The sequence below is a fragment of the Pipistrellus hanaki genome (genome assembly GCF_964339955.1).
Source record: "Pipistrellus hanaki genome assembly, chromosome: 13".
Taxonomy (NCBI): domain Eukaryota; kingdom Metazoa; phylum Chordata; class Mammalia; order Chiroptera; family Vespertilionidae; genus Pipistrellus; species Pipistrellus hanaki.
This window is the reverse complement of record NC_140515.1, coordinates 6,722,800-6,748,375: the sequence shown is the minus strand read 5'-3', so window position 1 is coordinate 6,748,375 and position 25,576 is coordinate 6,722,800. Positions and strand designations below refer to the sequence as shown.

Below are 25,576 nucleotides of genomic sequence, written 5' to 3'. Positions count from 1 at the left end.
CACCTGGGTTGCAGGTTCAATCTCGGGTCCTGATCCAGGTGCATGTGGGAGGCAACCAATCAATGTGCCTCTCTTACAGAGATGTCTCTCTCCCTCCCTCTCTTCCTCCCTACCTTGCACTCTCTCTAAAAAGCAATAAAAAAGATCCTCTGGTGAGGATTTACAAAACAAACAGCCCGTGAGGTACTTTACAGGGACAGCTGCCCTGGAACTCACGTGAAGGAGTTCCCTCAGCAGGAGGCATGCCGGAGTGCAGCCAGCAGAGCGCTGAGCTGAGATTCCTGTGCGGGCTCTCGCCTTCACTCAACACCTCACAGGCCAAGCTGCAAACCCTCCGATCAAAAGCTCTCTGCCCGCTCAGCCCCTGCCCTCCCGCCCTCAGCTCAGACCAGGGCAGGGACAGTCTCAGCGGCGCCTTTTCCTTTCTGGTGGTTTGGGCTCCTGTGTCAGCAGCGCCTTGCTGGGAGCAGTGCCTCCAGGGGACAGGAGGGGAGCACTGGGCATGGAGTCCAGACAGGAAGCACCCCTACAGGGAACGGAAAGGAAGAGTTGGACCCAATGGCTTGAAACGCCCCTTCCTCTTCTGTTTCCTGTGACTGTAACAGTTGAACTGGCACATTCAGTGCCAGGCTCCATCGTGCCTAGAGGTGGAGTCCGAAGAAAGCCCTGGAAATGCAGTGTGGGCCACGTCACACTGTGTCTTCTGAGAAACAGGAGGCTGTCGAAATCCCAGCAGATGGTGCACAGACCCTGACACCCATGAGCGAGCAGGCAGGTGCCTGGCCGCCCGCCCAGCCTTTGGGGGGCAGCTCAGGCTTCACCCCGCCCAGCGCTGGCTGTAATCTCTTCTCCTGCCGCAGCCACCAGGCAGACCCTCACCATAGCCAGGACCTTGGCTCAGAGACTGAAGGAAAAGCCCCTCCTGCTCTAGAGAGCAGGGCACGGGCTTGAGGCCCCTATGGACTCAGCGCTGCAGAAAGAGGCCAGCGTGGATGAAGCTGCCACAAGGGGGCAGAGTGGAGGCAGAGGGGAGGGCAGAGCTGAGGCAGAGAGGCTGAGGGCAGAGCTGAGGCAAAGCAGAGGGCAGAGAGAAGGGCAGAGCTGAGAGCAGCGTTGGCGCAGAGCTGAGGCAGAGCTGAGGCATAACTGAGGCAGAGCAGAGGGCAGAGCGGAGGGCAGAGCGGAGGGCAGAGCGGAGGGCAGAGCGGAGGGCAGAGGGGAGGCAGAGTAGAGGGCAGAGCGGAGGGCAGAGCTGAGGGCAGAGCGGAGGCAGAGTAGAGGGCAGAGGGGAGGCAGAGCTGAGGGCAGAGCTGAGGCAGAGCGGAGGGCAGAGCTGAGGGCAGAGCTGAGGGCAGAGGGGAGGCAGAGCGGAGGGCAGAGCGGAGGGCAGAGCTGAGGGCAGAGCTGAGGGCAGAGCGGAGGGCAGAGGGGAGGGCAGAGCTGAGGGCAGAGGGGAGGGCAGAGCTGAGGGCAGAGCTGAGGCAGAGCGGAGGGCAGAGCGGAGGGCAGAGGGGAGGCAGAGCGGAGGGCAGAGGGGAGGGCAGAGCTGAGGCAGAGCGGAGGGCAGAGGGGAGGCAGAGCGGAGGGCAGAGCGGAGGGCAGAGGGGAGGCAGAGCTGAGGGCAGAGCGGAGGACAGAGCTGAGGGCAGAGGGGAGGGCAGAGGGGAGGCAGAGCGGAGGGCAGAGCGGAGGGTAGAGCGGAGGGCAGAGCGGAGGGCAGAGGGGAGGGCAGAGCTGAGGCAGAGCGGAGGGCAGAGCGGAGGGCAGAGGGGAGGGCAGAGGGGAGGCAGAGCTGAGGGCAGAGGGGAGGCAGAGCTGAGGGTAGAGCGGAGGGCAGAGGGGAGGCAGAGCTGAGGGCAGAGCGGAGGGCAGAGGGGAGGCAGAGCTGAGGGCAGAGCGGAGGGCAGAGCTAAGGGCAGAGGGGAGGCAGAGCTGAGGGCAGAGCGGAGGGCAGAGCTGAGGGCAGAGGGGAGGCAGAGCTGAGGGCAGAGCTGAGGGCAGAGCTGAGGGCAGAGGGGAGGGCAGAGCTGAGGGCAGAGCGGAGGGCAGAGGGGAGGCAGAGCGGAGGGCAGAGCGGAGGGCAGAGCTGAGGGCAGAGGGGAGGCAGAGCAGAGGGCAGAGGGGAGGGCAGAGCTGAGGCAGAGCGGAGGGCAGAGCAGAGGGCATAGTGGGGGGCAGAGCTGAGGGCAGAGCGGAGGGCAGACAGGCTGAGGGCAGAGAGGCTGAGGGCAGAGCTGAGGCAGAGCGGAGGGCAGACAGGCTGAGGGCAGAGCTGAGGGCAGAGCGGAGGGCAGAGGGGAGGCAGAGCGGAGGGCAGAGCAGAGGGCAGAGCTGAGGGCAGAGCTGAGGCAGAGCGGAGGGCAGAGGGGAGGCAGAGCGGAGGGCAGAGCAGAGGGCAGAGCTGAGGGCAGAGGGGAGGCAGAGCGGAGGGCAGAGCAGAGGGCAGAGCTGAGGGCAGAGCTGAGGGCAGAGCGGAGGGCAGAGGGGAGGCAGAGCGGAGGGCAGAGCGGAGGGCAGAGCTGAGGGCAGAGGGGAGGCAGAGCAGAGGGCAGAGGGGAGGGCAGAGCTGAGGCAGAGCGGAGGGCAGAGCAGAGGGCATAGTGGGGGGCAGAGCTGAGGGCAGAGCGGAGGGCAGACAGGCTGAGGGCAGAGAGGCTGAGGGCAGAGCTGAGGCAGAGCGGAGGGCAGACAGGCTGAGGGCAGAGAGGCTGAGGGCAGAGCTGAGGCAGAGCGGAGGGCATAGCAGAGGAGCCAGCCAGGCCTTGGCTGTGTTCTCCCCCAGGCTGACCTGCCTCTGGACTTGAGATTTAACACCTTCTGGGCTAAGGCACTGGGTGTTTTATTCTTATTTTTGCATGCTTTAAGTCAAAACTATCCTAACAGACACCAACAGTGATCTCTAAGCGGCCTAACACCTTCCCTGTGATGACTTCCCGGAGGACCCTGTGGCTCTGGTCCTCTCTCCTCATATCTGTCGCCTTCCCTGGCGTCAGCCCAGCTCCTGTGTCTTTATCACTTGGTTTGCACCTAGTCAGCTCATTTTAGAGATGGTTTCCTACATGAGCACGTATTTCTTCACTTCCTGCTCTTCCACTGATATTCTTTTGGTCTTGAGTTCTTTTATCACAAATCAGGCTCCTCTGACCCACCAGTCTCAGCTCCGCTTGAGGTCTCTGCCTGGACCCACACACTGGTGGTCAGCACCTCTGGGCCCGGCGCCTCTCAGACCAGGACGGGGATGGCCAGCCCTGCCACTATGGGCCCTCTGAGCGGTGAAATGGCAGGGAGAGAGCGCTGCTCCACTGCATCCTGGGGGAAGGAACATGTAGCCAGGGGCCAGGAGCCGGCCGCCGCCCTGGACATCAGTAGGCAGGGGCAGCTGGCAGGCCCAGAGCTGGGAGACACAGCCACACACGGAGAGAGCCCCTGAGGGGAACGAGAATGTGAGGGAGTTAGCTTGAAAGGCAGGCAGACAGGCAGGGGCCAGTGGAAAACAAAGGCAGTTTGAGCAGCTGGACCTCAGGAACCAGCAAGGAGAAATGATATAATGTTCTGGACTCAAAGTGGAAAGAATGCAAACCAGGGAGGACCTGCAGTAAATAAGAGGTATGAACACACAGAAACAGGAAGAGCTCAGCACAGGGACATGGAGAGAACACAGAAAAAGGGAGAGCCCGGCACAGGGGCATGGAGAGAACACACAAAAAAGAGAGAGCTCAACACAGGGACATGGAGAGAACACACAGGGACAGGGAGAGCTCGGCACAGGGAAGTGGAGCGAACACACAGAAACAGAGAGAGCCCGGCACAGGGACATGGAGAGAACACACAGAAACAGGAGTGTCCGGCACAGGGACATGGAGAGAACACACAGAAACAGGGAGAGCCCAGCACAGGGACATGGAGAGAACACACAGAAACAGGGAGAGCCCAGCACAGGGACATGGAGAGAACACACAGAAACAGGGAGAGCCCGGCACAGGGACATGGAGAGAACACACAGAAACAGGGAGAGCCCGGCACAGGGACATGGAGAGAACACACAGAAACAGGGAGAGCCCGGCACAGGGACATGGAGAGAACACACAGAAACAGGGAGAGCCCGGCACAGGGACATGGAGAGAGCACACAGAAACAGGGAGAGCCCGGCACAGGGACATGGAGAGAACACACAGGAACAGGAGTGTCCAGCAAAGGGACATGGAGAGAACACACAGAAATAGGAGTGTTCGGCACAGGGACATGGAGAGAACACACACAAACAGGGAGCGTTCAGCACAGGGACATGGAGAGAACACACAGAAACAGGGAGAGCTCAGCACAGGGACATAGAACATACAGAAACAGGGAGCATTCAGGTTCATTTCTGGGAACCAATCAGGTGATGACAAGGGTGCACAAGGAGCAGGAAGCAAATACATACCCTGGCTTTACCGGACAGCTTGCTTTTGGGATCCCTCCCCTGGCAGGGCTTCTGAGTCCGTGTGGTAACTGTCCCACACTTTGCTTCAGCCTGTGGTCTATGCAGCTCCTGCTTCGGGTTCGAGAGACCAGCCCCTGGTCCATGTCGGGTTCTCAAAGGGACCTGGCTTGGGGCTCAGCGTCTCCACTGCAGGCGGAGGTCTGGACCAGGTCCCTCACTCTGCGCCTGGCGTTAGGGATCTGGAGCCTGGTGTTCCTGCAGGAATTGCCGGGCCAACATTTTCCCCTGAGGGTGTTCGTAGTTGTTCATTGTATTCCCGAAGGGCATCGCAGAACCCAGGCCTGTCTGTGTGGAAGGTTCTTTTCAGCATGGCAGCTGTGGTGTCAGAGGCGTCCCCCAGGAGTCCCCGTCTCAGGTGCAGGTCAGGAGGTCGGTCACTCCGAGCTCTTCAGCTGCGGGTCAAGTTCACCATGTCTGTGCATTTGGGTTGCACTTTTATCCTGCGTGGGGGCTCAGGCACGCGGGCTGGGGAGCACTCAGCTGGACTTGAGGAAAGAACAAAGCCCTGATGCAGGGCTCCTGAGCCAGGGAGAGATTTGATGGGGTGGGGGGTGCCTGAGCTGGGAGAGGGCGGAGGCCTGCTCACCAGGATGGGCCCATTGGTGAGTCCCTTTGGAAGTGCTGTGTGCAGAGAGGCAACAGGCTGGGAGGTGAACTGCAGCTGAGGTGGAGCTGAGCCTTCCCACCTTGGGCTGCGGGGAGGAGGGGGAAGGGGATGCACACAGCTGGGCCCTCAGGGGCCCTGGGACAGCAGCTGGGCCTCAGCCTGTGGGCGGCCTGGCTGGTCTCTGGGGAACAGCCTCGCGCTACAGCCTCGCTCGCTGTCGGGAGGGCTCGTGGGTCAGAGCTGCTGTGAGAACCGGGGAGCGCTCCCGTGCACGTCTTACCTGTGATGCACAGCTGGGAACCTCAGGCTCCCCTCGCGGCATCGCTGTCTCCGTCTCTCCGGTCAGGAGCATGGCTGCTGCGTGGCCAGTGGCCCTGGCCCAGGGTCACGTGACGTTGCAGTCAGCACCGGGCCCCCTGGATGCAGGGGGCCTGCCTTCCCGCCCACACGGCCTCCCGTGTGGTGCCATGTCCTCACCGCTGAGAGGGCCCCTCAGAGCAGGTGATTCAAGGGAGAGGGAGGAGGAGGCCAAAATTCCTTCTATGCACTAATCTTGGGCATCCCCCACATCATGCCCTCCACATCTGTTGGTTATCGGTGAGCTCTGGTCCAGCTCCCACGTAAGGGAGAGGCATAGGCGCCGCCTGGGGCAGGGGCAGGAGTGAGGGGCATGCTGACCCGCCCGGACCCCAGCTGGAGCAGGGACTTGAAAAGTGTTCTTAAGTGTGACAGCCCAGGTGGGGATAACAGTTCTAAGTTAATGTTCGCAGATTTCGGTGCGCATATGAGTGCTCTGGGTAAAGACTAAAGATTCCTGCCCTGGCCAGCGAGTCAGTGGTTAGAGCATTGGCCCATGCACCAAAGCATTGTGGGCTCGATCCCAGTCAAGGGCACGTACCTGGCTTGCAGGTTCAACCCCTGGCCCGTTGGGCTCTGGTGGGAGGCAACCAAGCCATGTGTTTCACATCGATGTCTCTCTCCTGCCTCCCTCCCGCCCCCCCCACTCTCTGAAAAGCAGTGGGAACGTGTGCTCAGGGAGGATTAACAACCACAGAGACGGGAGATTCCACACCACCTCTGTGCTGTGTACCCTAGGAGCTCTGGAGCACAGCCCTCCGCCCTCTCGCAGGTCAGGCACCCCTCCCCCCGCGAGCTCCCCCCCCCCCTCCCATCAAGTCCTGTAGGCGGCTGGGCTCAGGAATCTGCATTTAAAAGTCCCAGCGTCATTCTGGCTGGCGATCTGAGAACCTGCTGGCGTGGGAACGGGCAGTCCGGAGCACGGACACCGCTGGTCAGTGGTGGACAGCCTGCCCAGGGCTGACCGACCGGAGGAGCCTGGTCACATACGCCCTCTGTGCAGACAGAGGCCTCACAGCAGCTCGGCAGAGCAGCTCCCTCTTCTGGCCAGAGCCCCACCTTGCAGACAGCCACCTCCCTCAGAGCTGGCGTGAGGCTTGAGACAGTTTGCCATCCTGCTCTAAGGCCACTGGTCCAGGAATCTGCTGGGTTCGGTCAGACACTGGTTTGGAACATCCTTGCATGCACTGAGGGGAGCTGAACATCACCAGTATTTCTCCCACAGCTGACGGGGTGAAAGGGCACCTTGGCGGGCGGGAGAGCCTAGCCCACACGCAGCCTGGGAATCAGGTCCGACTCAAACACAGCCCCGGAGCGAGGAGCTGGCGGAGGACGTGTCCCCGGAGGGGAGCAGGGCCTGAGAGGCCCGTTGGTGCCGTGTGCGTCTCTCCCAGTGCTCAGGAACTTGCCAGGAGCTGCGTTCCCAGCCACGTCTGGGCCTCTCTGGGCCTCTTTCCGGGGGGCAGCTTCTGTCTGCCTCAGGCCCTGGAGGGACCCCACGCAGGGCTGCTGAGTGGCTGCTGGCGTCCCTTGCTTTGAGCTGGGTCATGCTGCCTCCCTCTTCACTTCTCTGAGGACCGGGACCTTAAGGAGCTGCCCGCGTTGTTGGGCCGTGGAAGGCAATGGGGCTGTACAGCCAGGAGCAGGCAAGGGTGCCAGGAGCAACACTAGTAACTGTGCGAGCCGCCCAGACACACCTCGCCGCAGGCACCTGCACAGCCCCAGGTCTGCCCCTGGGAGGGGAGGGCGGCAGTGGAGGGGGCACCGACCCTGGGCTCAGACCCTCTCCCCACATCTGTCTGTGCTTTCCATGCGCCAACTTTCAGAATCAGAAAGCCATACCTCACGAGGGACCCTCCCCCACCTTCCCCTCTGCAGCTCTTCTGCACCAAGCATCTCTAGGATCATTGCAACTGTAGGATTTTTTCTTTTCTTCCCTCCCATACTTAATCACGCTCCTTGTTAAAAAAATAAAAAATCAGACTCGTGGCCCCGCGTCCGCCCGGGCTGGCCTTGCCGACGGCCCAGCTCCCAGGGGCAGAGCTGGTCCATACGCCCCTGCAGCTCTACCGATACCTGCTGCGCTGTTGCCGACAGCTGCCCACCAAGGGCATGCAGGAGCATTACAGACACGCTGTCAAGCAGAGTTTCCGGGTTCATTCAGATGAAGACAGTCCTGAGAGAATCCAGCAGATTATTAAAAAAGCCATTGAAGATGCTGACTGGATCATGAACAAATATAAAAAGCAAAACCGAAACTCAGAGTGAAGCCGCACTGAAGGCCCTGAAGATGAGAGGCCTCCTGGAAGGGAGCAGCAGCAGCAGTTCGGGACTCTCCACTGTCCTGCTGGTCGAGAGAGCAGGACGCCAGGTGTGGGAGCAGCTGGCATTTGCTCAAATGGCTCTTAGGCTGTTTGTGACCCCGGTGACCTTTACGTTTGCTTTTCCAGGCGGTTCTAATGGGAAATTTGGGGAGAATGTGTTTTGTCACTTTGCTCTGAAAGTGATTCGTTTATCCTGGATGTCCTTCTTTGAGACCCAAGTGGGCGTCCCCTCAGAGGGCGGCCTGTATGGAGGGCAGGGCATGGGTGTCAGAACCTGACAGATCTGGATTTGAATCCCAGCTCAGCGGCTTTTCAAGGGCGTTGATTTTGAGCTTGGTTTCCTCTCTTGTGAGAACAAAATAAAATGAAGTGACAGAGCCTGACACAGGACGTGGTACATGGCGGTGCCAGTTGATGACCCTCCGCCAATCTCTAGCCCACAGCACCTTGGTCCGTTTGCTTGTCCTGTCCCTGCTTGTCGCCACTGCCCCTTCCCCCAGACCCCTGAGCCTTCACAGTTGCACTGAGCCCAGCAGTCTGCCAACCACAGCGCTTCCCGCGCCGAGAAGCAGATGCCCTGGTCTTTGGAGTCCTGGTGGTGAAATACAGCCTGCATGGAACAGGAATGCCAAGCACCTCCAGTGTTGCCCACGTGTTTAGGCTTCTGTGAACCTGTCATCTGTCTTGACTGTCCCCTCCCTCCTTTGCCACCATCTCAGAAGGAGGGGAGGAGGGAAGCTGGCAGTCATGTGGATTTTCATGAGCCTGAAATTGGTGGAGAAAGACAGGCCCAGATCACATCCCAGTTCTGCTCAAATTGTGCTGGATAACTTACCTTGCCTCTTTCAGCCTCACTTTGCCCATCTGTCCAATGGGGCAATGGCCGTACCCACCTTGAGAGCTGTAGTGAGGAATAATGAGGTCTACTGCATGCCAAGTGCCTACCCAGAGCCTGGCATGGGGAGCTGGCTGCATGGCCAGCCTGTAGTTACCAGCTACAACTATTAGGGACCCTTGCTTTGCAAGTGGGAGATGGAAGCTCAGAGAGGTTGAGCCTCTTTTCAGGGTCACAAAGCCTCTAAGCCAGGTCTGTCTGAATCTACCAAACAGCACAGATTTGGGAGGGAAAGGACAGCATCAGGGAAAGAGGGAAGGAAGGAGAACGGGAGGGAGGGAGGGAGGAAGGATAAGGAAGGAGGAGAGCAACAGGGAAGGATCAGGAGGAACTGGCCAGAGCAGGTGTAACCACCAGAGGCCACACTGGGACTTGAGTACCCCCGAGGGCTCAGCCAGAGGGGTGAGCTAGCATGTGTTTATGTCCTGGCAATTATATGGCTTAAAGTGACTGAGCTACATCTATGTGCATTCGACTGATCATTAGACAATGAAGTAAATACATAAAACTGTGAAAATAAATAAATAAATAAATAAATAAATTTTTAAAAAGTCAGAGAATAAGCCTGCACCTAAGATGACTGTTAGCATCCTGAAATATTCTCTCCCCCCTCTGTGTATGTGTGTATTTGTGTGTGTGTGTACACGTAACTGTTGACGTCGGGGTGGAGTGATTCTGGGGTGGCGTGTCCCCTGCACTGAGGTTGGGCAGCACCAAGCCGGCTTCCACACTTGCGACAACCAAATGTGACTGCAGACGCTGCCAGTGTCCTGCGGGCAGAACCTCTCCGTTCGAATGACTGTACACGCAGACACAGACACAGGATTTGTGGAATGGAATCATATTGCACATACTGTCTTATCTTCTTTTTTTAAATTAATATGTCATGAGCTCTCCCCATGTGCACGTGCTAGAGTTTGCAGCAGTTTGCAGGGGGTGGAGAGCGGTGTGCCAGTCGGCTCACACATGAGTGGTTTGTGCAGCAGCCCCGGTGTGGCCTTCGGTAGGAACTGGAATTCTGTGCCCACCGCGTGAGCTGCGTCTCCCCATGAGCTCTGCTGACAGCCCCGGAGCCGCCAACGCCGCTCCCGCCGGGCTCCGCGCAGAGCAGAGCAGGCGGCGCGGTGCAGCACAGGGGGGCACAGGCACCGCTGTGGTCGGCGTCCTTGTTAGGACCGCCGTGTCCTGGTTTCTAAATGGCTGCCAGGGGCCGTCTCTCACATGAAGGCACCGAACATTACCTTCGTCCCTATTCTGGGCGGTTCCCGAATTCCCACGGTCAGGTATCACCACGGCGCCCTCGGAGGTCCTGGGAAACCAGAAAAGGATAAGCCACCTCACTGTCCCGGCCCGGGGTTTGTGAGACAAAAGACAGTGGTTTTCCTCAGGCCGGCTTTAGAAACCTCGCTGTTTCCCCACCCCCTCTGGCCCTCGGTCCTGCCGGGTTCGAACCGTGGGCTCTGGTCAAACCCTGGGGCTTCCCCCGCTCTTATGTCAAGTCCCGGCTCCCTGCTCCCTGCCCTGAGACCTCTCAGTGTTCTGGTCAAACACCCACAGCACTCCCCTCTGTTACCACTTTCTGTTTGTGTTTAAGGCGTGTCTGCGCGGTATCTGATGTGTAAAGTGTGTGTGTGAACACATCCGTACAGCTCACAGCAGTGACAAAACGGACACGCTGTGTCACACCAGGCGGGGAGCACCGGAGCAGAGGGGAGGGCTCCTGGGCACACCCAGTCTGCCTGCTCTCAGGGGCCGAGCCGGGGCACGTGGGCTCACTGAGAGCTGGGCTCCTCGCCTTCCAAGCGGAGAGATGGCTGTGCAGGCTGGATAGGATGCTTCCTTTGTAGGCCTTTGAGTCTGGCGTCTGGCACCAAGCAGGTGTCAGAGCAAAGGGCTGTGGTTTGTTATGGTGGTGACTCCTGGACAGAGCATTCAGAATTCAGCTGCGGTCCTTGGCTGGGGCGTCGCAGGCAGTTCCTGCACTCGGGCCTCCTCGGTGGACAGCAGGCTTCCCTAGAAGCTGGAGGGAGCCATCCCAAAGGCTTTTCCGAAGAAGCGCCTTGTGCAGCCTCACAGCCATCTCTAAGCCAAGAACGGTGGTTATGACAAAGCAAGAATGTAGTGCACAGGCTTAGTAAATAGTGCCCTTAGCTGGACCCTAGAAAAACAGCATGTGACTGGCCCAAGATCACGTGGCTAAAGGTAATAATTTGGTTAATATAAGGCTATTTTCAGCACTCAGTCTGGCGACCCGGTGCTACAAGCTGTGACTGGGGGTGCAGTGGCACGCACCTGTGGGTGCTGGAGGGGTGGGCTCCTTGCAGTATCCCGAGAAAAAAGATTTCCTGGGACTCGCCTGGAGAAGAAATGATTTTCACTCCCGTAGAATTAAACCCCTGGTTTCCGAAGCCCCGGTCCCCTCGGGCCAGTCGCAGAGGTGTAGCTGGGTTCAGTTAGGGAGAGCCACGCCAGCGGCTGGGCCAGGGGCAGCGGCAGCTGCTGGCTGCAGCCCCTCAGTGCAGTGTGTGGGCCCACGTGGCCACAGCCACACAGGAGATTGCCAAGAAGCCAAGCATGAACGACAAGCCAACAGGAGCCGAGACAGAAAACGTCTGTGTTCCGGAGTCATACACCCAAGTCCGTGCACATGCTGGGGCCACGGCCATCCCGACCACCTGCTCTGTCCGCAGGCACGATTGACAAGTGCCTCCCCGATGTCGCCCCTCCCCAGTGCTTAGCAGGGAACGTGCCCATGTGCGTGGCCTCCCTGCTCCTCTCCTGTCCCATAGGTAGCTCCTTAGGACCTTTAGCGCATGTGGGCCGTCTTCTTCACCAGCCACCCGGCAAGAGCCTTTCCCGGAGGGGCCTGCCCCTGCACCACACTGAGGGTCAGTCCGCCCAGGTCATGGGTCCGGGCTGCCACAACCAGCTTCTGGCCAGCAGGGGAGTGGGGCCTGAGAACCGGAATCTGACATGTTCAGGTTACTGGTCTCCTCACCACCACCCTTTCACTTGTTTATTTTGTTTGATTTTAATGTTTTGCTTTTCTATTAAAATTGACACGTAATGTTATATTAGCTTCAGGTGCACACCCTGTGACTAGGTCTGACATGACTTATCAGTGATCATCCCAGTAAATCTCGATCATAGTTATCCCAGTGTTAGTGACTACTTTCTCCACAGTAACCTACATCTCTGTGACTCTTCTGTAACTACCATTTTGTACTGCCTGATCCCTTCATCTTTTCTGCCTGTCTCTCCAACACTCCTGCTGTCTGGCAATCGTCAAAAAGTCCTGTTTCTATGAGTTTGTTTCTGAGCATCCTTATAACCAGTGTTTTGAACTCTGTATCTGATAGATTGCTTGTCTCCATTTTGCTTAGTTCTTTCTCTGGAGTTTTGTTCTGGCCTTTCATTTGGGACGTGGCTCTTTGTCTCCTCATTTTGGCCACTTCCCTATGTTTATTTCTATGCATTGGGCAGAGCTGTTACATCTCCCGGGCTTGGTAGAAAGGCCTTCGTAGTAAACTCCTGTAGAGTCCTCCTCACTCACCCGAGCAATATATTTCCGGTGTACCCCTCCCCCACCAGACTCCCCGTATATGTCCTGTTCGCCCTCCTGTTGTAGTTGAGCATTGATTGCTTTTGGCAATCAATGGGAGGGTTTTCCCCAAAGCCAATCACTTGCAAGGACTGGCTGTGACCACCATAAAGGGCCCACCCACAAAGCAGGACTTTCTTCAGCAGAGCTCTGGTGTCTGCTGAGTCTTCCACTTGAGTGTGACCTTGTGGAGGTGATAGGAGGTACTTGGATGTGGTCTGAAGCCGTCCACAGGTGTGCTGGCTCTGGGGCCTCCTGGGAGGTGCAGGCCCAGGTCAGACACTGACTGTGCTCTGCCCAGGGCACTGGCATGAGCTACAGAGCCATTTGCAGATGGCTGCTACTTGTGTTGGACTTGGAGGTGTCTAGGTAAGGCCAAGCTGCAAACCAAGGCCAGCTGCCACTAGTGCTAGGTCTTGGGCCCCTTACTGAGAGGTATGGGGCAGCCAAGGCCAGATGCTGCTTGTTTCAGAGTATTTAGGAAAGTGTGAAGCCTAGGCCAAGACTGGCTGTTTGCATGAAAACCGCTGGAAACAGCTGGGTGGGCTTGCAAGGTGGGTCACCATCTCCCTTTTTAAAAAACAAATTTAATTTGGTTTTTTAAAATTATTTTTCATGTAGAGTTGACATATAATTTTGTAATAGTTTCAGGTGTACAAGGTCCTGGTTAGACACTTATATACTTTACAAAATGATCACCCTGAGAAGTCTAGTACTTACCTGGAAGCATATATAGTCACTAGAGGCCCGGTGCACGAAATTCATGCACGGAGTAGGGGAAGCCTCAGCCAGCCTGTGCCCTTTCACAGTCCGGGAGCCCTCAGGGGATGTCCTTCTGCAGCCACGGAGGCGGGCCTCTGTGCTTGCCCTCTGGTGGTCAGTGCGCATCATAGTGAATGGTTGTTCCCCATTCAGTCGATTTGAGTATTACCCTTTTATTATATACGATACAAAATTATTTCACAATAATTTCTTTTCTATTTTTTTTTTTTTCAAAAAGCATTTGAGGTGGCCACTGTTCGAGGTGCCTACTTGAAACTTTCCACTGGAAGTAGATGTTAAAGTTTGCAGGTAGAGGGAGCAAGATAGCTGCTAAAGAGACTCATTATCCGAAGCGGGAGGTTATAGTCCATCATCCCATCATCCCATTGAACTGAACCCTTTTCTTCGGACTCCTCTTCTTAAGCTTCTCATTTCTTCCTCTGCTGTCTCTTTGTCCTGGCTTGGCCTTTTTTAAATTTCTCTTGCACACATTCTCTCATTAAAAAAAAAAAAAAAAAAAAAAAAAAAAAAAAAAAAGTATTTTCTTTTCTGCTCTCTTTTTAAACTTCTGTTTTTCTATCCCTTTTCCCTCACTCTTGTTACTCTTCCCTCTCCTTCCCTTCTCCACTCTATTCCATCCCTTCCCTTCTTTTTTTTAAATATTTGATTGATTTTTTTACATAGAGGAAGGGAGAGGGACAGAGAGCCAGAAACATCGATGAGAGAGTAACATCAACCAGCTGCCCCCTGCACACACCCCACTGGGGATGTGTCCACAACTGAGGTACATGCCCTTGACCAGAATTGAACCAGGGACCTTTCAGTCCTCAGACCAACACTCTATCCATTGAGCCAAACTGGTTTTGGCCCATCCCTTCTTTTACCCTCTATTTACTGACCAATTTTAACATTTTTCATTTCTTCTCTTTTCTTTTCAAGTTCTCTACTTTTACTATTTAAGGTTTCTCCTTTTTCAAATCAGTTCTATCTACCTGTGCATGTATCTATCTATTCATCCATACGCCTACCTATCTTTCTTATATATTTTTTATTAACTTTTAAAAAACCTTATCCCCTTCACACACAATTGTATTTGACTTCCATATTGACTTCTCCCTCTCACACAATTTTTCTTTCTATGTAACACTTTTTCCTACTGACTCATCATTTATAAACTTCTCTTTCTTCCTTATTTCCTACTTCTGTTCCATCAATCTTCTTCCCATCTTTCTCCTACCCTCCATCCCTCCCTCCCCACATTCCTTCTTTCCTTTATCTTTAACCCTCTCCTCCCTCCCCTTTTTCTTCCTTCCCACCTTAATTTTTTTCTTTACTTCCTCCCTCAGACCTGCTTTGTTTCCTCCCCCATTTCGTCCTTCTTCCCATTCTCCTTTTAAGCTCTACCGACTCCCCTTTAAACTTTTCTCTTTTTTTATTGTTTTTTAATATATATATATTTCTTTATTGATTTCAGAGAGGAAGGGAGGGGGGGGAGAGAGAGAGAGAGAGAGAGAGAGAGAGAGAGAGAGAGAGAGAGAGAGATCAATGATAAGAATCATTGATCGGCTGCCTCCAGCAAGACCCCTACAGGGGATCAAACCTGCAACCCAGGCATGTGCCCTTGGTCGGAATCGAACCTGGGACCCTTCAGTTCACAGGCCAATGCTCTATCCACTGAGCCAAACCAGCTAGGGCTAAACTTTTCTTCCCTCCCTCTTTCTCTCTCATCCTTCCTTTCCCATAAACTCTTCTCTACTTACTTCCACTGTTTTAATATCTATCCATCTCTCTGCCTAATTATTCACTATCATTTATCTTTTTTGTTTTCTGACTCCTGCTTTTAAAATCTGTCCCCAGTACACAACTATACTTGATTTTCATTACAGCTCCTACAGTTCACTCACACATCTTTTTTCCTTCTTTAACTGTCTCTTCCCACTCCTTTATAAAGTTCTTCCCTCCTCCTTTCTTATCCTCCCCCTCCTCCCTCACTCCTTCATTCTTTTTACAAGCTAATTTAAAAACTTCCTTCTCTCCACCCTCCCCTCCCTTCTCCTCCCCTCCCCTACGCTCCCCTCCCTTCCCCTTCCCCTCCTCTCCCCAAGGCTTGAGTTTTTGGAAGAACAATTTGCCAGGGTGCTTCTCCCTAAGAAGTGGGGAAATTTGTATAAAATAATGACTATTTATCAAAGAATTGTAGGAGCCCTAAGACCAGACTCAGATCAGCAGGGTCAACAAAAAGAGGTCGAGATTTAGGCACATCCCTGGACCCCTTGTCTCCCAGATGGAAGCCCTTGTCAGTCACCTCTTGCTCCCACTCTCCCTTCCCTTGACATAAGTGATGCCTAAGTTCTGGGTTCCCTTCAGATGGATTTGAGGAACCTCTAAGGCTCCCATCTTCTCAAATGGGCACCTTTTCAATCAGTAAACCTTTCCTTGTTCCAAAATTTGACATTTTGAATATTGGCTTTTTGAAGCAGTTGGCAACACGAATTTTGAACAGGTGACATCAGAATGCAGCCCTGACCTTGGCTCTGAGTAGTGCTGACAATTTGGGAGGACAGGGACCTCATTCCCATCTGTTAGAATTAAGGTGAGCCTCCCAAATCAGGGGTTCTGGTAGAATACAAAACATTCGGGAGCCAGGCAGCAAGGCAAACATATTTACTTCTACATAGAAGGATGCATATACATGGTCTGGAAGTGCGTGCACACCAACCAAGCAGATGGGCTGCCTGGGTTTATAATCCCTTACTCACATGACCTGTCCTTTGCTCTTGATTGGAGCTCAGGTGCAGTCTTTTGTGATTGGCTAATTCAAAGGGAGGGGTTGGCCTTTGCAATTTCAAGATGGTGGCCTCCAGGAGAGCTGCAAGCCATGTGGCCAACATGGCGGCTGCCAAGTCACACAGTCCAAAATGGCGGCTGTATGAACTGTTTTTTGACAGAAAAGATGACTTGTTTATTCTCACATATCCCAGGGAAAGTGAACCGAGGGCTCTGCTCAGAGCTTCTGACCCGCTGACACTCCAGAGGGAACCATTTCCTGTTGACAAGTAGTTTCTCCCTCTGGCATCGTTTACTCTTCCAGACTTTTGTTGAAATCTCCCTTCTGTGTGTCCTGCAGCTGCAGACAGGGACTTGGGACACAACTCACAGTTGCTTTTTTTAAAATATATTTTATTGATTTTTCACAGAGAGGAAGAGAATGGGATAGAGAGTTAGAAACATCGATGAGAGAGAATCATTGATCAGCAGCCTCCTGCACACCCTCTCCTGGGGATGTGCCTGTAACCAAGGTACATGCCCTTGACCGGAATCGAACCCGGGACCTTCCGGTCCTCAGGCTGAAGCTCCTTCCACTGAGCCAAACCAGTTTTGGCTCAAACTCTCATCTTCTGCACCTCGAACCTTACAAGTCCCACAGAGTTCTTTCCCCCCATGGCTTATATAGGCTGAAGATCCTTGTGCCTTGATATCCCTTCTGATTGGTCAATAATCCCCTTCAAGTTGGTTACTATAGTAACTCCTGGGCTCAAAGGTCGAACCTCACATGGTATATATAACATCCCCCGCTCCTCATTGTTTCCCTATTCTCTTTGGGCTTTCTTCCTCTCCTTCTGAACGAAGGGCTTCCTTCTCTTTATCTTATAAACAGGCCGTTCCTGGCTACTTCCAGTTCCCCGTCTAATATAAATATACTGTGCTGCCTCCTGTCTTATGGAGATGTAACTGCACCTAGCTTCCTTGTGTTATGGAGATGTACCTTCTCTCCTGATCTTCTGCCACATGCTTCTCCAAGGACCCCAATTCTAAAAGATCCCTAAGCCTGCCTATTGAAATATAGTGGCAACCATACTTTGGTAAAAACTGCTGTTTGAATTTTAACCCTGCTAAGTCTGGCTCCTGCCTGATTAAACATGGAATACTTACCTCAGCTTCCAGGTGGAGACCTGGAGGCTAAGGCAATTTTCCCTTGCCTGGGACCAGGACCACAGGAGATTGATTCCCACTGACTCAGGAGCTTCAGGGACAGAAACTGTAGATAACCTTTAGAGTCTAACCGCTGAGCTCTGCTTCTGTGTTATCGCTATCGCAAGATAGGACCACATTCCTGTGTCCAGCAGGATGTGACTGGGAACCGACCCTGCGGGCTGGCCCCAGTCTTTAGAATTTAGTCTTTAGGATTTAGGAACAAAAGGAAAATTCTTGCAGTTTAAACCTTTAAAAGGAATTGCCTACCCCTGAAACGGTGCAGTCGTGTGAGACCACCTGTGTGTGGTGCTCTCGCGGCTGCCCTGGCCAGTTCAATAAATCCTTGCCTGCTTTTTAAAATTAATTAATCAGCCTCTGGTGGTCTTATTTTGAACCCAGGGTTTGACCCCACAACACCTCTGTTCCCCCAAAATTCCTGCTTCACCAGCAAGGAACCTTCTGGTGCATTGGGAAGCCCAGTGGCTCCTGTCTCCCTCGCCCCGCCCCTCCATGACCCTCTGCACCCAGTCCTATGCCGAGGCACCCCTTCCGATCCCCCTCCGAGGGTCCAGGCTGCAAGATGAAGCCAGGCAGCAAGTCTGTCCCGTGCAGCCCAGAGAGGAGCAGCCAACAAAAGGAATGCGCCCTCCTTCCCACGCTGCAGTGAGTTATGGTGCGAACCTGGGCTGTGAGCTTCCTTGCTGGGAATCGCACCTGGGCAGCCAAGGAAGGAGGAGGCACCGGAAGCCTTGTCTCCTGGAGCCTGGAGCCTGCCCAAGCCGCTCTGTACAGAGCTCGGGCTCCTGGTGTGGGCAGAGGAACAGGACGAAGGGAACAGAGGGATGGTCCTGCGCCTGGCAGCCCTGCCCTCCGTCGCGTCTGATGAGCTACAGGGCATGGCAGGAAGGGCCTTTCAGATCTGGCACCCGTGCAAGGAGGCGGGTGGCAGTGACAGCGAGGCATCTGCAGTGGGTGTGGACGCTGTGTCCTGGGAGCTGGGCTGGGTGTGAGAACAAACAAGCCACCTTCCTGTTGTTGCAGGAGACCCAAGAAAACCAAGGACGCTTCAAAGAAGAGGAGGGACTCTGTGCAGTACGCCGGCGGACTCGGGGAACAGCCTCCAAATCTGAGCCAAGGATGGGCCTTCCCTTATACCTCCCTCCCTGTGGTCTGTCCTGCAAACATGGATTGTGCTTCCGGTTCTTTTCGAGGGCCTTGCAAGAAGGCCCCAGGTGTTGGGGGTCTCCAGGCCATATCTGAGGGTCTGCCCTGGCGCCGGCGTTAATAACCCCCCTCTGGGGTAGGCACTGTCCACAGTGACAGGCTCTGCAGGACCAGTGTCTGGGAAGGAGAGAGGGTCTTAATTACAGGCTATCAGGAATGTGCACTGAGCTTGCTGCGTGGATTCGGATCACTAGCCCCGAATATCAGGGTTGCATTGGAATTAGCCCTTTTTAGCCTTCTCACTGAAGAGCTTATTTTTTAATTTATTTGAGCCAAGAAGTTGACAATTGCTGGTGTTAGGAATGCCCTTCCACGGTGTCGCGGGAATGAGACAAGCACTCGAGGGGATCGCGAGGCAGAACACTGCCCCGCGGGAGTGTGCGACGCCCAGCGGCAGGGCCGGCAAGCGCACAGGGAGGGCTCCCGCCTCCCATCCTCCCACCGCCCCCCTCCCGCCGCCCCTGATGGGCTGAGGAGCTGCTGTCTGGCGCAAAGACTCTGAGAAAAGCAGCCAATCAGGAGGAGACTGGCCGGCTGCCGGGGAGGGAACTGCCACCCCTCTGGATGCTGAGGGCCTGGCTGCCTTGGAGTGTTTGCTGCCTGCCAGGAGATGCCGGGAGTTGATATCTAAACTTCAACTTGGATAGAAAAGGCTCAACTCAGACACCGGGAAGCAGGCTCTCAATGGGTGAGGTAATGCTCTGGAGAAGGCAGTTTGCACCTTGTTTTATACATTAAATCAAAAGAGGAGACGCATGGGTCCCAGGAAACCCCTGGTGACAGATTAGGGAGGCAGGAGAAAGCAGCGGGGAAGCCTCTGGGACTGGATACGAAGTAAAATGATAGACACGAGCCTCTTTTACAGGCGAGTGCGGGGCAGTCAGCACTCAGCAGCTCCTCATGACAAGGAGGGGCTATGGTCTCTGCAGGGAGCCTAGCTTTGGGGTCGGGAAAGAGAACATGACTCTGACTTACAAGGACATGTTACTGTGGATGCAAAAGGAATGGACAGGCTCAGTGATGGGAAAGGCTGACCTTGGTCAGGGAAGGTGCCTGCCTAGGACGTGACTACCCACCAGCACCTGCTTTTAGTTGAAAAGTTTTAATTTCCCACCATCTTTTATGGTTGCTTTAGTCTCTGAGTTTGCAAGGCCACCTCCGCAGGCCTCCCCTGAGTCTGGCAGGGAGCATGGCCCCTTTCCGTCCACACAGCAATCAGACCCAATCAGTGAACATCAAAAGCAAACAGCAACATTCTCAGGAAAAACTAAAGACTCTAGCTGACACTGAAAGACTCTAGCTTTCCTTTTTTCTAATTTTTGGATCATTTTTCTTAAGAGCTCCTCTGCATGGCCCAGTCCCACAGGAATGCTGCATGCAACCGGCGATCAGGGGAAGATGACAGCTCATTACACCTCTGCTGCTGCCACTGCCAGCAGCACAAGCCTTGGCCGGCCCAGATTACCTGAGCCTCAGATGGCCCTGGTTACCTGAGCCTTGGGTGGCCCTGGGCGACTGGGCAGCTGCCATCTGAGGCTTGCCTGTGCTTCTGTCCAGCTCCGGGCAGCTGAGGGGACTGGGGGACTCCTGAGGCAGGTGCGCAGAGCGGCCTGACCCGCCTGGGGGCAGGCCTGGCTGTGCTGCGTGCCTGCCACCCCAGTGGGCCTGAAGGGACTGGGCACCACTATCTTGTGTGTTGGAGACAGGATGTAAGCTGACAAGGCCTTGCTAGCCCCCTACCCACACAGTTTTCCTAGACTTGTTTGGATGCCTACTATCAGTAAAATGAGAGCAACTATTTACTGAGATTTGCTGTACCAAGAATTTATCCTTCTGCTCTGTCTCTCCCTTAGAGATTAAGAGGAACAAAGAATACATTCCTCTTGACAGACCTTCTATTCTGCGTTTTGTATATAAAAAGCATTGTGCAGTTAATAAACTGGCTACAGATGGTCAATGGCTACCTGTAGTCCTCCCAACCCCACTTTCCTGTCTTTCTTTCTTTTCTCATTTCCCACCTCTCTACCTCAGCCCAGTTCAACTATCAGGCTGGCCCTGGCACTTGTGGCTGTGGGCATCACCATATTTAAGGGTGTTGCAGTCAATTAGCATATTCCCTCCTTATTGGCTATGGGTGCTGCCATCTTTGTGAGGGCTTGACAGTCAATTTACATATTCCCTCTATATCCGATAGTATTGCTTTCTGAGAGTTTGAGAAAGAATCTATGCATATAAATGAGCTGAATTCATTCAGCCCCGAAGATAAAGGGTCATATCCTCCCTCCAGTCTGATTCTGGGGAGTTCTTAGGTGACTAAGAATCTTTGTGGAGGTGTCAGGAATGCAGGAGCCCCATAGGGAAGTCCCAACTCAACTGTAACTAAGTGTCTCATCTAGGGAGCCACTATAAGGCTTGGCACCCACTACATAACATGTCTAAACAATTCGCTCAGAATACAGATATCCAAAAATAAAAAGATTACAAGATAGACACCACAGAATGCCATTCAAGGCTCCCAAGCCCTAGCCCTCATTTAGTAGAAAGCCTTTACTTGCAAGTACTTTATAGAAATGGGAAGATTTAACTAGAAAATATCAACTTAGAAATGGCCAAAATGGAGTTGTTTGGGTACCTACATTAATATTTTGCATGAAGAAATTAGAAAAAGTGCCAGTTCTGAAATTAAATTGAATGACTATATGGAAGGCATATCTTGATTTGGAAATTAGAAGCTTCTAAGAAAAAGCATTAAAAAAAATTCTCCCAAAAAAGATGGAAATAAATTTCAGAGACTGTCTCAGAACTATTCTGGAGTTAATAAATGCCTGCACCCAGTTTCCCCCTGTAGGAAGCATGCTGATTTATCTCCATAGAAAAGAAACAGCATGTGGCCAGCCATGTTGAATTCCCCAGAGCAAACAGGATGTGGGGTGAGGAGAAGGAGGTGAGGGGTACATGTGGCGACGGCACAGGCCCTAGACCAGTGGCCAGCAAACTGCGGTTCATGAGCCACAGGTGACTTGTGAGCCGCGGTTTCCACTCTGCTGACTAATGAGTTCGCAGACTACTGCCTTAGGGGAAAAACACTGGTGTTTTTTTCTGTGGGGTCTGTGGGCTGTGTGCACTTGCAAATATTGATGTTTTGTGTCTTGTGGTTTGGATCGACCTGTTTAAAAATGGGTGATAACGATAATACCACGTCCCGCTTTGCTGGGGGCCCAGCTGCTTGTGGGCAGGCCCAACACATGGCAGGGAACGCAGGAATGGGAAGGCATCTTTGCCAGCTGAGCGTGCTCCCCGCTGTTTTATGAACACAGAACCCTCTGTCTCTGTGCTGTGTGGACTGGTGCCGCTCAGAAGCAAAGGTCATGTTGCTGTGCTGGGCTAACACGTTAAGCCCCATGTCAATCACCAGTGACGGACACTATACTTTCCGTCTGGAAGACAAAACAGGCTGAGTGCTCAACGTGTTAAGATTCTAAGGCTAATGTCCCTGTCCATCCTTTGGAGAGCACTGGTTATTTACCGTAGGGTGAGTTTTTTTGTTTGTTTACCAGCTCTGCAGGCTGCAGAAATGGTAAGCAGGTGGAGGACATTCCCATTTTGTAAAGAATAAGCTTGCGGATTTTCAGTTTTAAAAATTAAAAAAAATGGGGGTGGGGGGTGTCAATAAAATCCTTTGGGTAATAATTTGCTTTAAAATCGCAAAGTTGATAAGATTAGAATAAGTAGATGTAACTAAAATGAAGGGTTTATGATAGCTTTTCAGTGATAATTATAAATATGTTAATGATAAAAGTCCAGTCACTCAAGAGGAGACTGACTCTGCTCTCTGTTGGAGGAAGGGGCCAGTTGTCCCTCTCCCGATAAAAGTAGAGCATATTCCCTCTTCAAAAATAACAAGGAGTTAAAACCTCTGCTGGAAGACCCACGTGGCTTAGCTGACCAGCTAGACCCATTTTGGGGCCCACAAGTGTGTACGTTGACCGAGTTAATGTCTATCTTGGGAATACTATTCTCAGGAGAAGAAGTCGGCTGTAGCTGTCTGGGGAAGGGAGCACCTGGCTGCCTGGTGTGCTTCCAGCAGATGTGAAATTTCCAAACCCGGAGCCCCAGTGGGACCTTACCAGCAAGGCCCATAGGGGACACGAGAGCTCTCAGGGAATAATAATCAAAGGGGTTAGGGGAGCAGTTCCCCGTCTTGGAACCTAAACAAAGCCTTCAATACTCAGCAGGGCAAAGAAGAAGGGTCTTCCGAATTTACCAAGACTAAAAGATCAAATGAGAAAGTGCTCTGGGCCGGACCTTCATTGGACAAGGAACAGTAACATTACCTGTCGTCACTAAGAGTTGTTACAAATAGTAACATTACCAGTCATCTCAAGAAAACTGCGAAAGTTAGAGAAGCAGAAGGATAGCGTGGAGAAGGGCTGTTCAAAGAAGCTCAGGAAGTCTATAAACGGATGGGCGAGGCAGAGACAGAAAGCTCACAATGCTCACAACTGTAGAACAAGTGGCCCGGGGAAGGGCTGGCCTGAGGGCCAGAAACAGAAGCCATAACTGGGCATCCCAAAGGAGAGGTCCCACAGAAAAAGGGACCCCTCACAGAGCCTTTAGATCCCAAGGCCAGCATTCTCACCCCCTCTCCAAAGAGCAGTTTCTTTCCTTAATAGTCCTGATGCCCTCAGAAGCTGAGCTCACTATCACCCAAACCGTAGCACATTATCCCTAAGGAAAAATGTGGCAGTTGTAAATCCAAGCCGCTGGGGGCCTGGGAACTGCAGTCCTAGAAGCTGCAAGGCCTGCTCCCTTTCCCCCTTCATCTAACCCTCATATTCCTAGTTGGTAACTTAAAAGCTTTGGAGCATTGCTGGGTTAAATAGTAAAAATGTAATCTTATATAATAAAAGCTTAATATGCAAATCTACTGAATGGTAGAATGACTGGTTGCTATTACATACACCTACCACCAGGGGGCAAACGCTCAACGCAGGAGCTGCCCCTAGCCCACAGGCCTCAACCAGCAGTGGTGAGGGATGGGGCCAATGAGCAGACAGTGCCAGCCAATGGGGTCCTAGCCACCGAGACCACTTCACCTGCACCGGTCAGTACCACCCAAGGTTGGCACACCCGTACCAGTCAGTACCCACGCAGCGAAGTGCTTTATTGTCCTTGAGGGTTCTGTAACTTGGGTCCAAATACACCTTGACCAGTGCAGGGGTTTTATTATCTTAGCCTATCTGATAAGAGCCTAATATGCTAAATGTACAACCGTTCAGCCAGTCACTATGATGCACACTGGCCACCAGGGGGCAGACACTCCAACTGGTACGTTAGCTTGCAGCTGGGGTCTGGACAATCAGGACTGGGTGAGATGGCCCCGACTGACCCCAATCGGGACTGGGTGAAACAGGATGGACATGCTCTGGAGCCCTCCCTGGTCCCAATCATGCGCCAGTGGGGTCCCTCGGCCTGGCCAGCGCCCTCTCACAATTTGGGACCCTTTGGGGGATATTGGAGAGCCAATTCCGGTCCGATCCCTGCAGGCCAGGCTGAGGGACCCCACCGGCGCATGAATCCTAGTGCAGCGTTTTTCAACCGCTGTTACGCGGCACACTAGTGTGCCGCGAGATGTTGCCTGGTGTGCCGTAGGTGCAGACAAGACAAGAATTTTATAATTTTTCACTATTTTGTTTACTTAATATTTCATAATAAAGTAATTATAAAATACTTTCTTTGTGTTTATTTGATTCCTATTCAAGAGAATTACTTTATATATAGTCAATATAGGCACAGAGTTAAATTTTTTAACATTTTCTAATGGTGGTGTGCCTCGTGATTTTTTTCATGAAACAAGTGTGCCTTTGCCCAAAAAAGGTTAAAAAACACTGCTCTAGTGCACCGGGCCTCTAGTGTTAACATAAAACATTGAAACTTGTAAAGCATTTTTGAGTTTACTTGAGCCAAACTGTTGACAATCGCTGGGAAGCAGAGCCTCCTCAATGGATTACGATAATGCTCCAGAGAATGGCAGGTTATATCTACCGTGTTTCCCCGAAAATAAGACCTAGTTACAGGTTTCCTTCTGAGTAAAATATAAGGCATCCCCTCGAAAATAAGGCCCCCCCAAGCTAAACATGAGAGATTTGGTCCACTGATTCTGAAAGAAATGGAGTCACAAGAAATTCACCAGGAAATTCAGGAATTGGATTGTTATGATGATGTTCCAGAAGATGATGACATGATTGTCATTGAATAAATGAGTAAATTCTTGATACTGTAGGATTCACAGTTTGTCTGGTTTGTGTTGACAACTACCGTACTACCGTACCGTATACACATAATAAATTTCCTTTATTTTCATTTAACAATAAATGTGTACCGCATTCTTCTTCATGGAAAAATAAGACATCTCCTGAAAATAAGACCTAGCGCATCTTTGGGAGCAAAAATTAATATAAGACACTGTCTTATTTTTGGGGAAACAGGGTATTTTTATACAGTGCAATCAAAGGAGGGGATGTAGGTGAGTTACATGAAATCCACTGGTGATAGACTAGAGGCAGGAGAAAGCAAAGCAGAGAAACCCCTGTGATTGGATAAGAAGTAAAATGATAGACACATACTTAGGTGGGTGCAGGAACAATTAATTAACATGATAACAATGAAGGAATTTGTGGTCTCTGTCCTGGCGCCCAGGCACATTAGGTTGTGCCCCAAAGGCCTCTGGAAAAAGGGAAATTACAAGTTACCCAGACATTTCAAGGGTGTGTTGTCATAGATGCAAAAAGACAGATAGGCCCAGTTAAGGTAAAGGTTGACCTTGTTGGTGAAGATACTGGCATAGGAGGTGACTACCCACCATAGCTGCTTTTAAATTTAATTTCAGGACAATCTTAGCAGTTACTTTAGGTCTCTGAGTTTGCATGACTGCCATGCAGGCCTCCCCTGAGCTTGTCAGGTTAGCAGGTGGCCCCTTTGGTCCACACATCTCCCTTTGGGTCAACAATCAATCCAAAGAATGCATCGATGACCAACCTTTTGGTTGGATAATGGAGTCCAGAGTCCCATGGTACTAGGAAGGCTCATTCCTGGGATGTCTCACTGTCAGCATTTGTCTTGCTGAACAGGGTGGACCACAGAGGATGGGGCAAGACCATAACCTTAGATGGCATTTAAGGTGAAATTATTATTATTAATTTAAAAAAAGAGTATGTAAATGGGAGGCAGTCAGATCCTTTATATCCTTGTTAAAAAATATTTTGGATCATTTATAATTTTTGTGCCACCATGATACAAGTCTTTGCTATTTGTCAAGTTTTATTTATTTATTTATTTTTTTGCATCT

The 25,576-nt window shown here is 52.6% G+C and overlaps 1 protein-coding gene across 1 annotated transcript; it reads left to right on the top strand.

The window, feature by feature from the left end:
* Window positions 1-5,661: 5,661 nt before the first annotated feature.
* LOC311632156 (LYR motif-containing protein 9-like) lies at window positions 5,662-7,816 on the top strand (the record flags this gene model as incomplete). Its single annotated transcript, XM_084903283.1, has 2 exons — window positions 5,662-5,687; window positions 7,430-7,816. 2 exons carry the CDS (start codon window positions 5,662-5,664, stop codon window positions 7,713-7,715), a joined length of 312 nt encoding a protein of 103 aa, XP_084759409.1. The 3' UTR covers window positions 7,716-7,816.
* Between the last annotated feature and the right edge of the window lie 17,760 nt (window positions 7,817-25,576).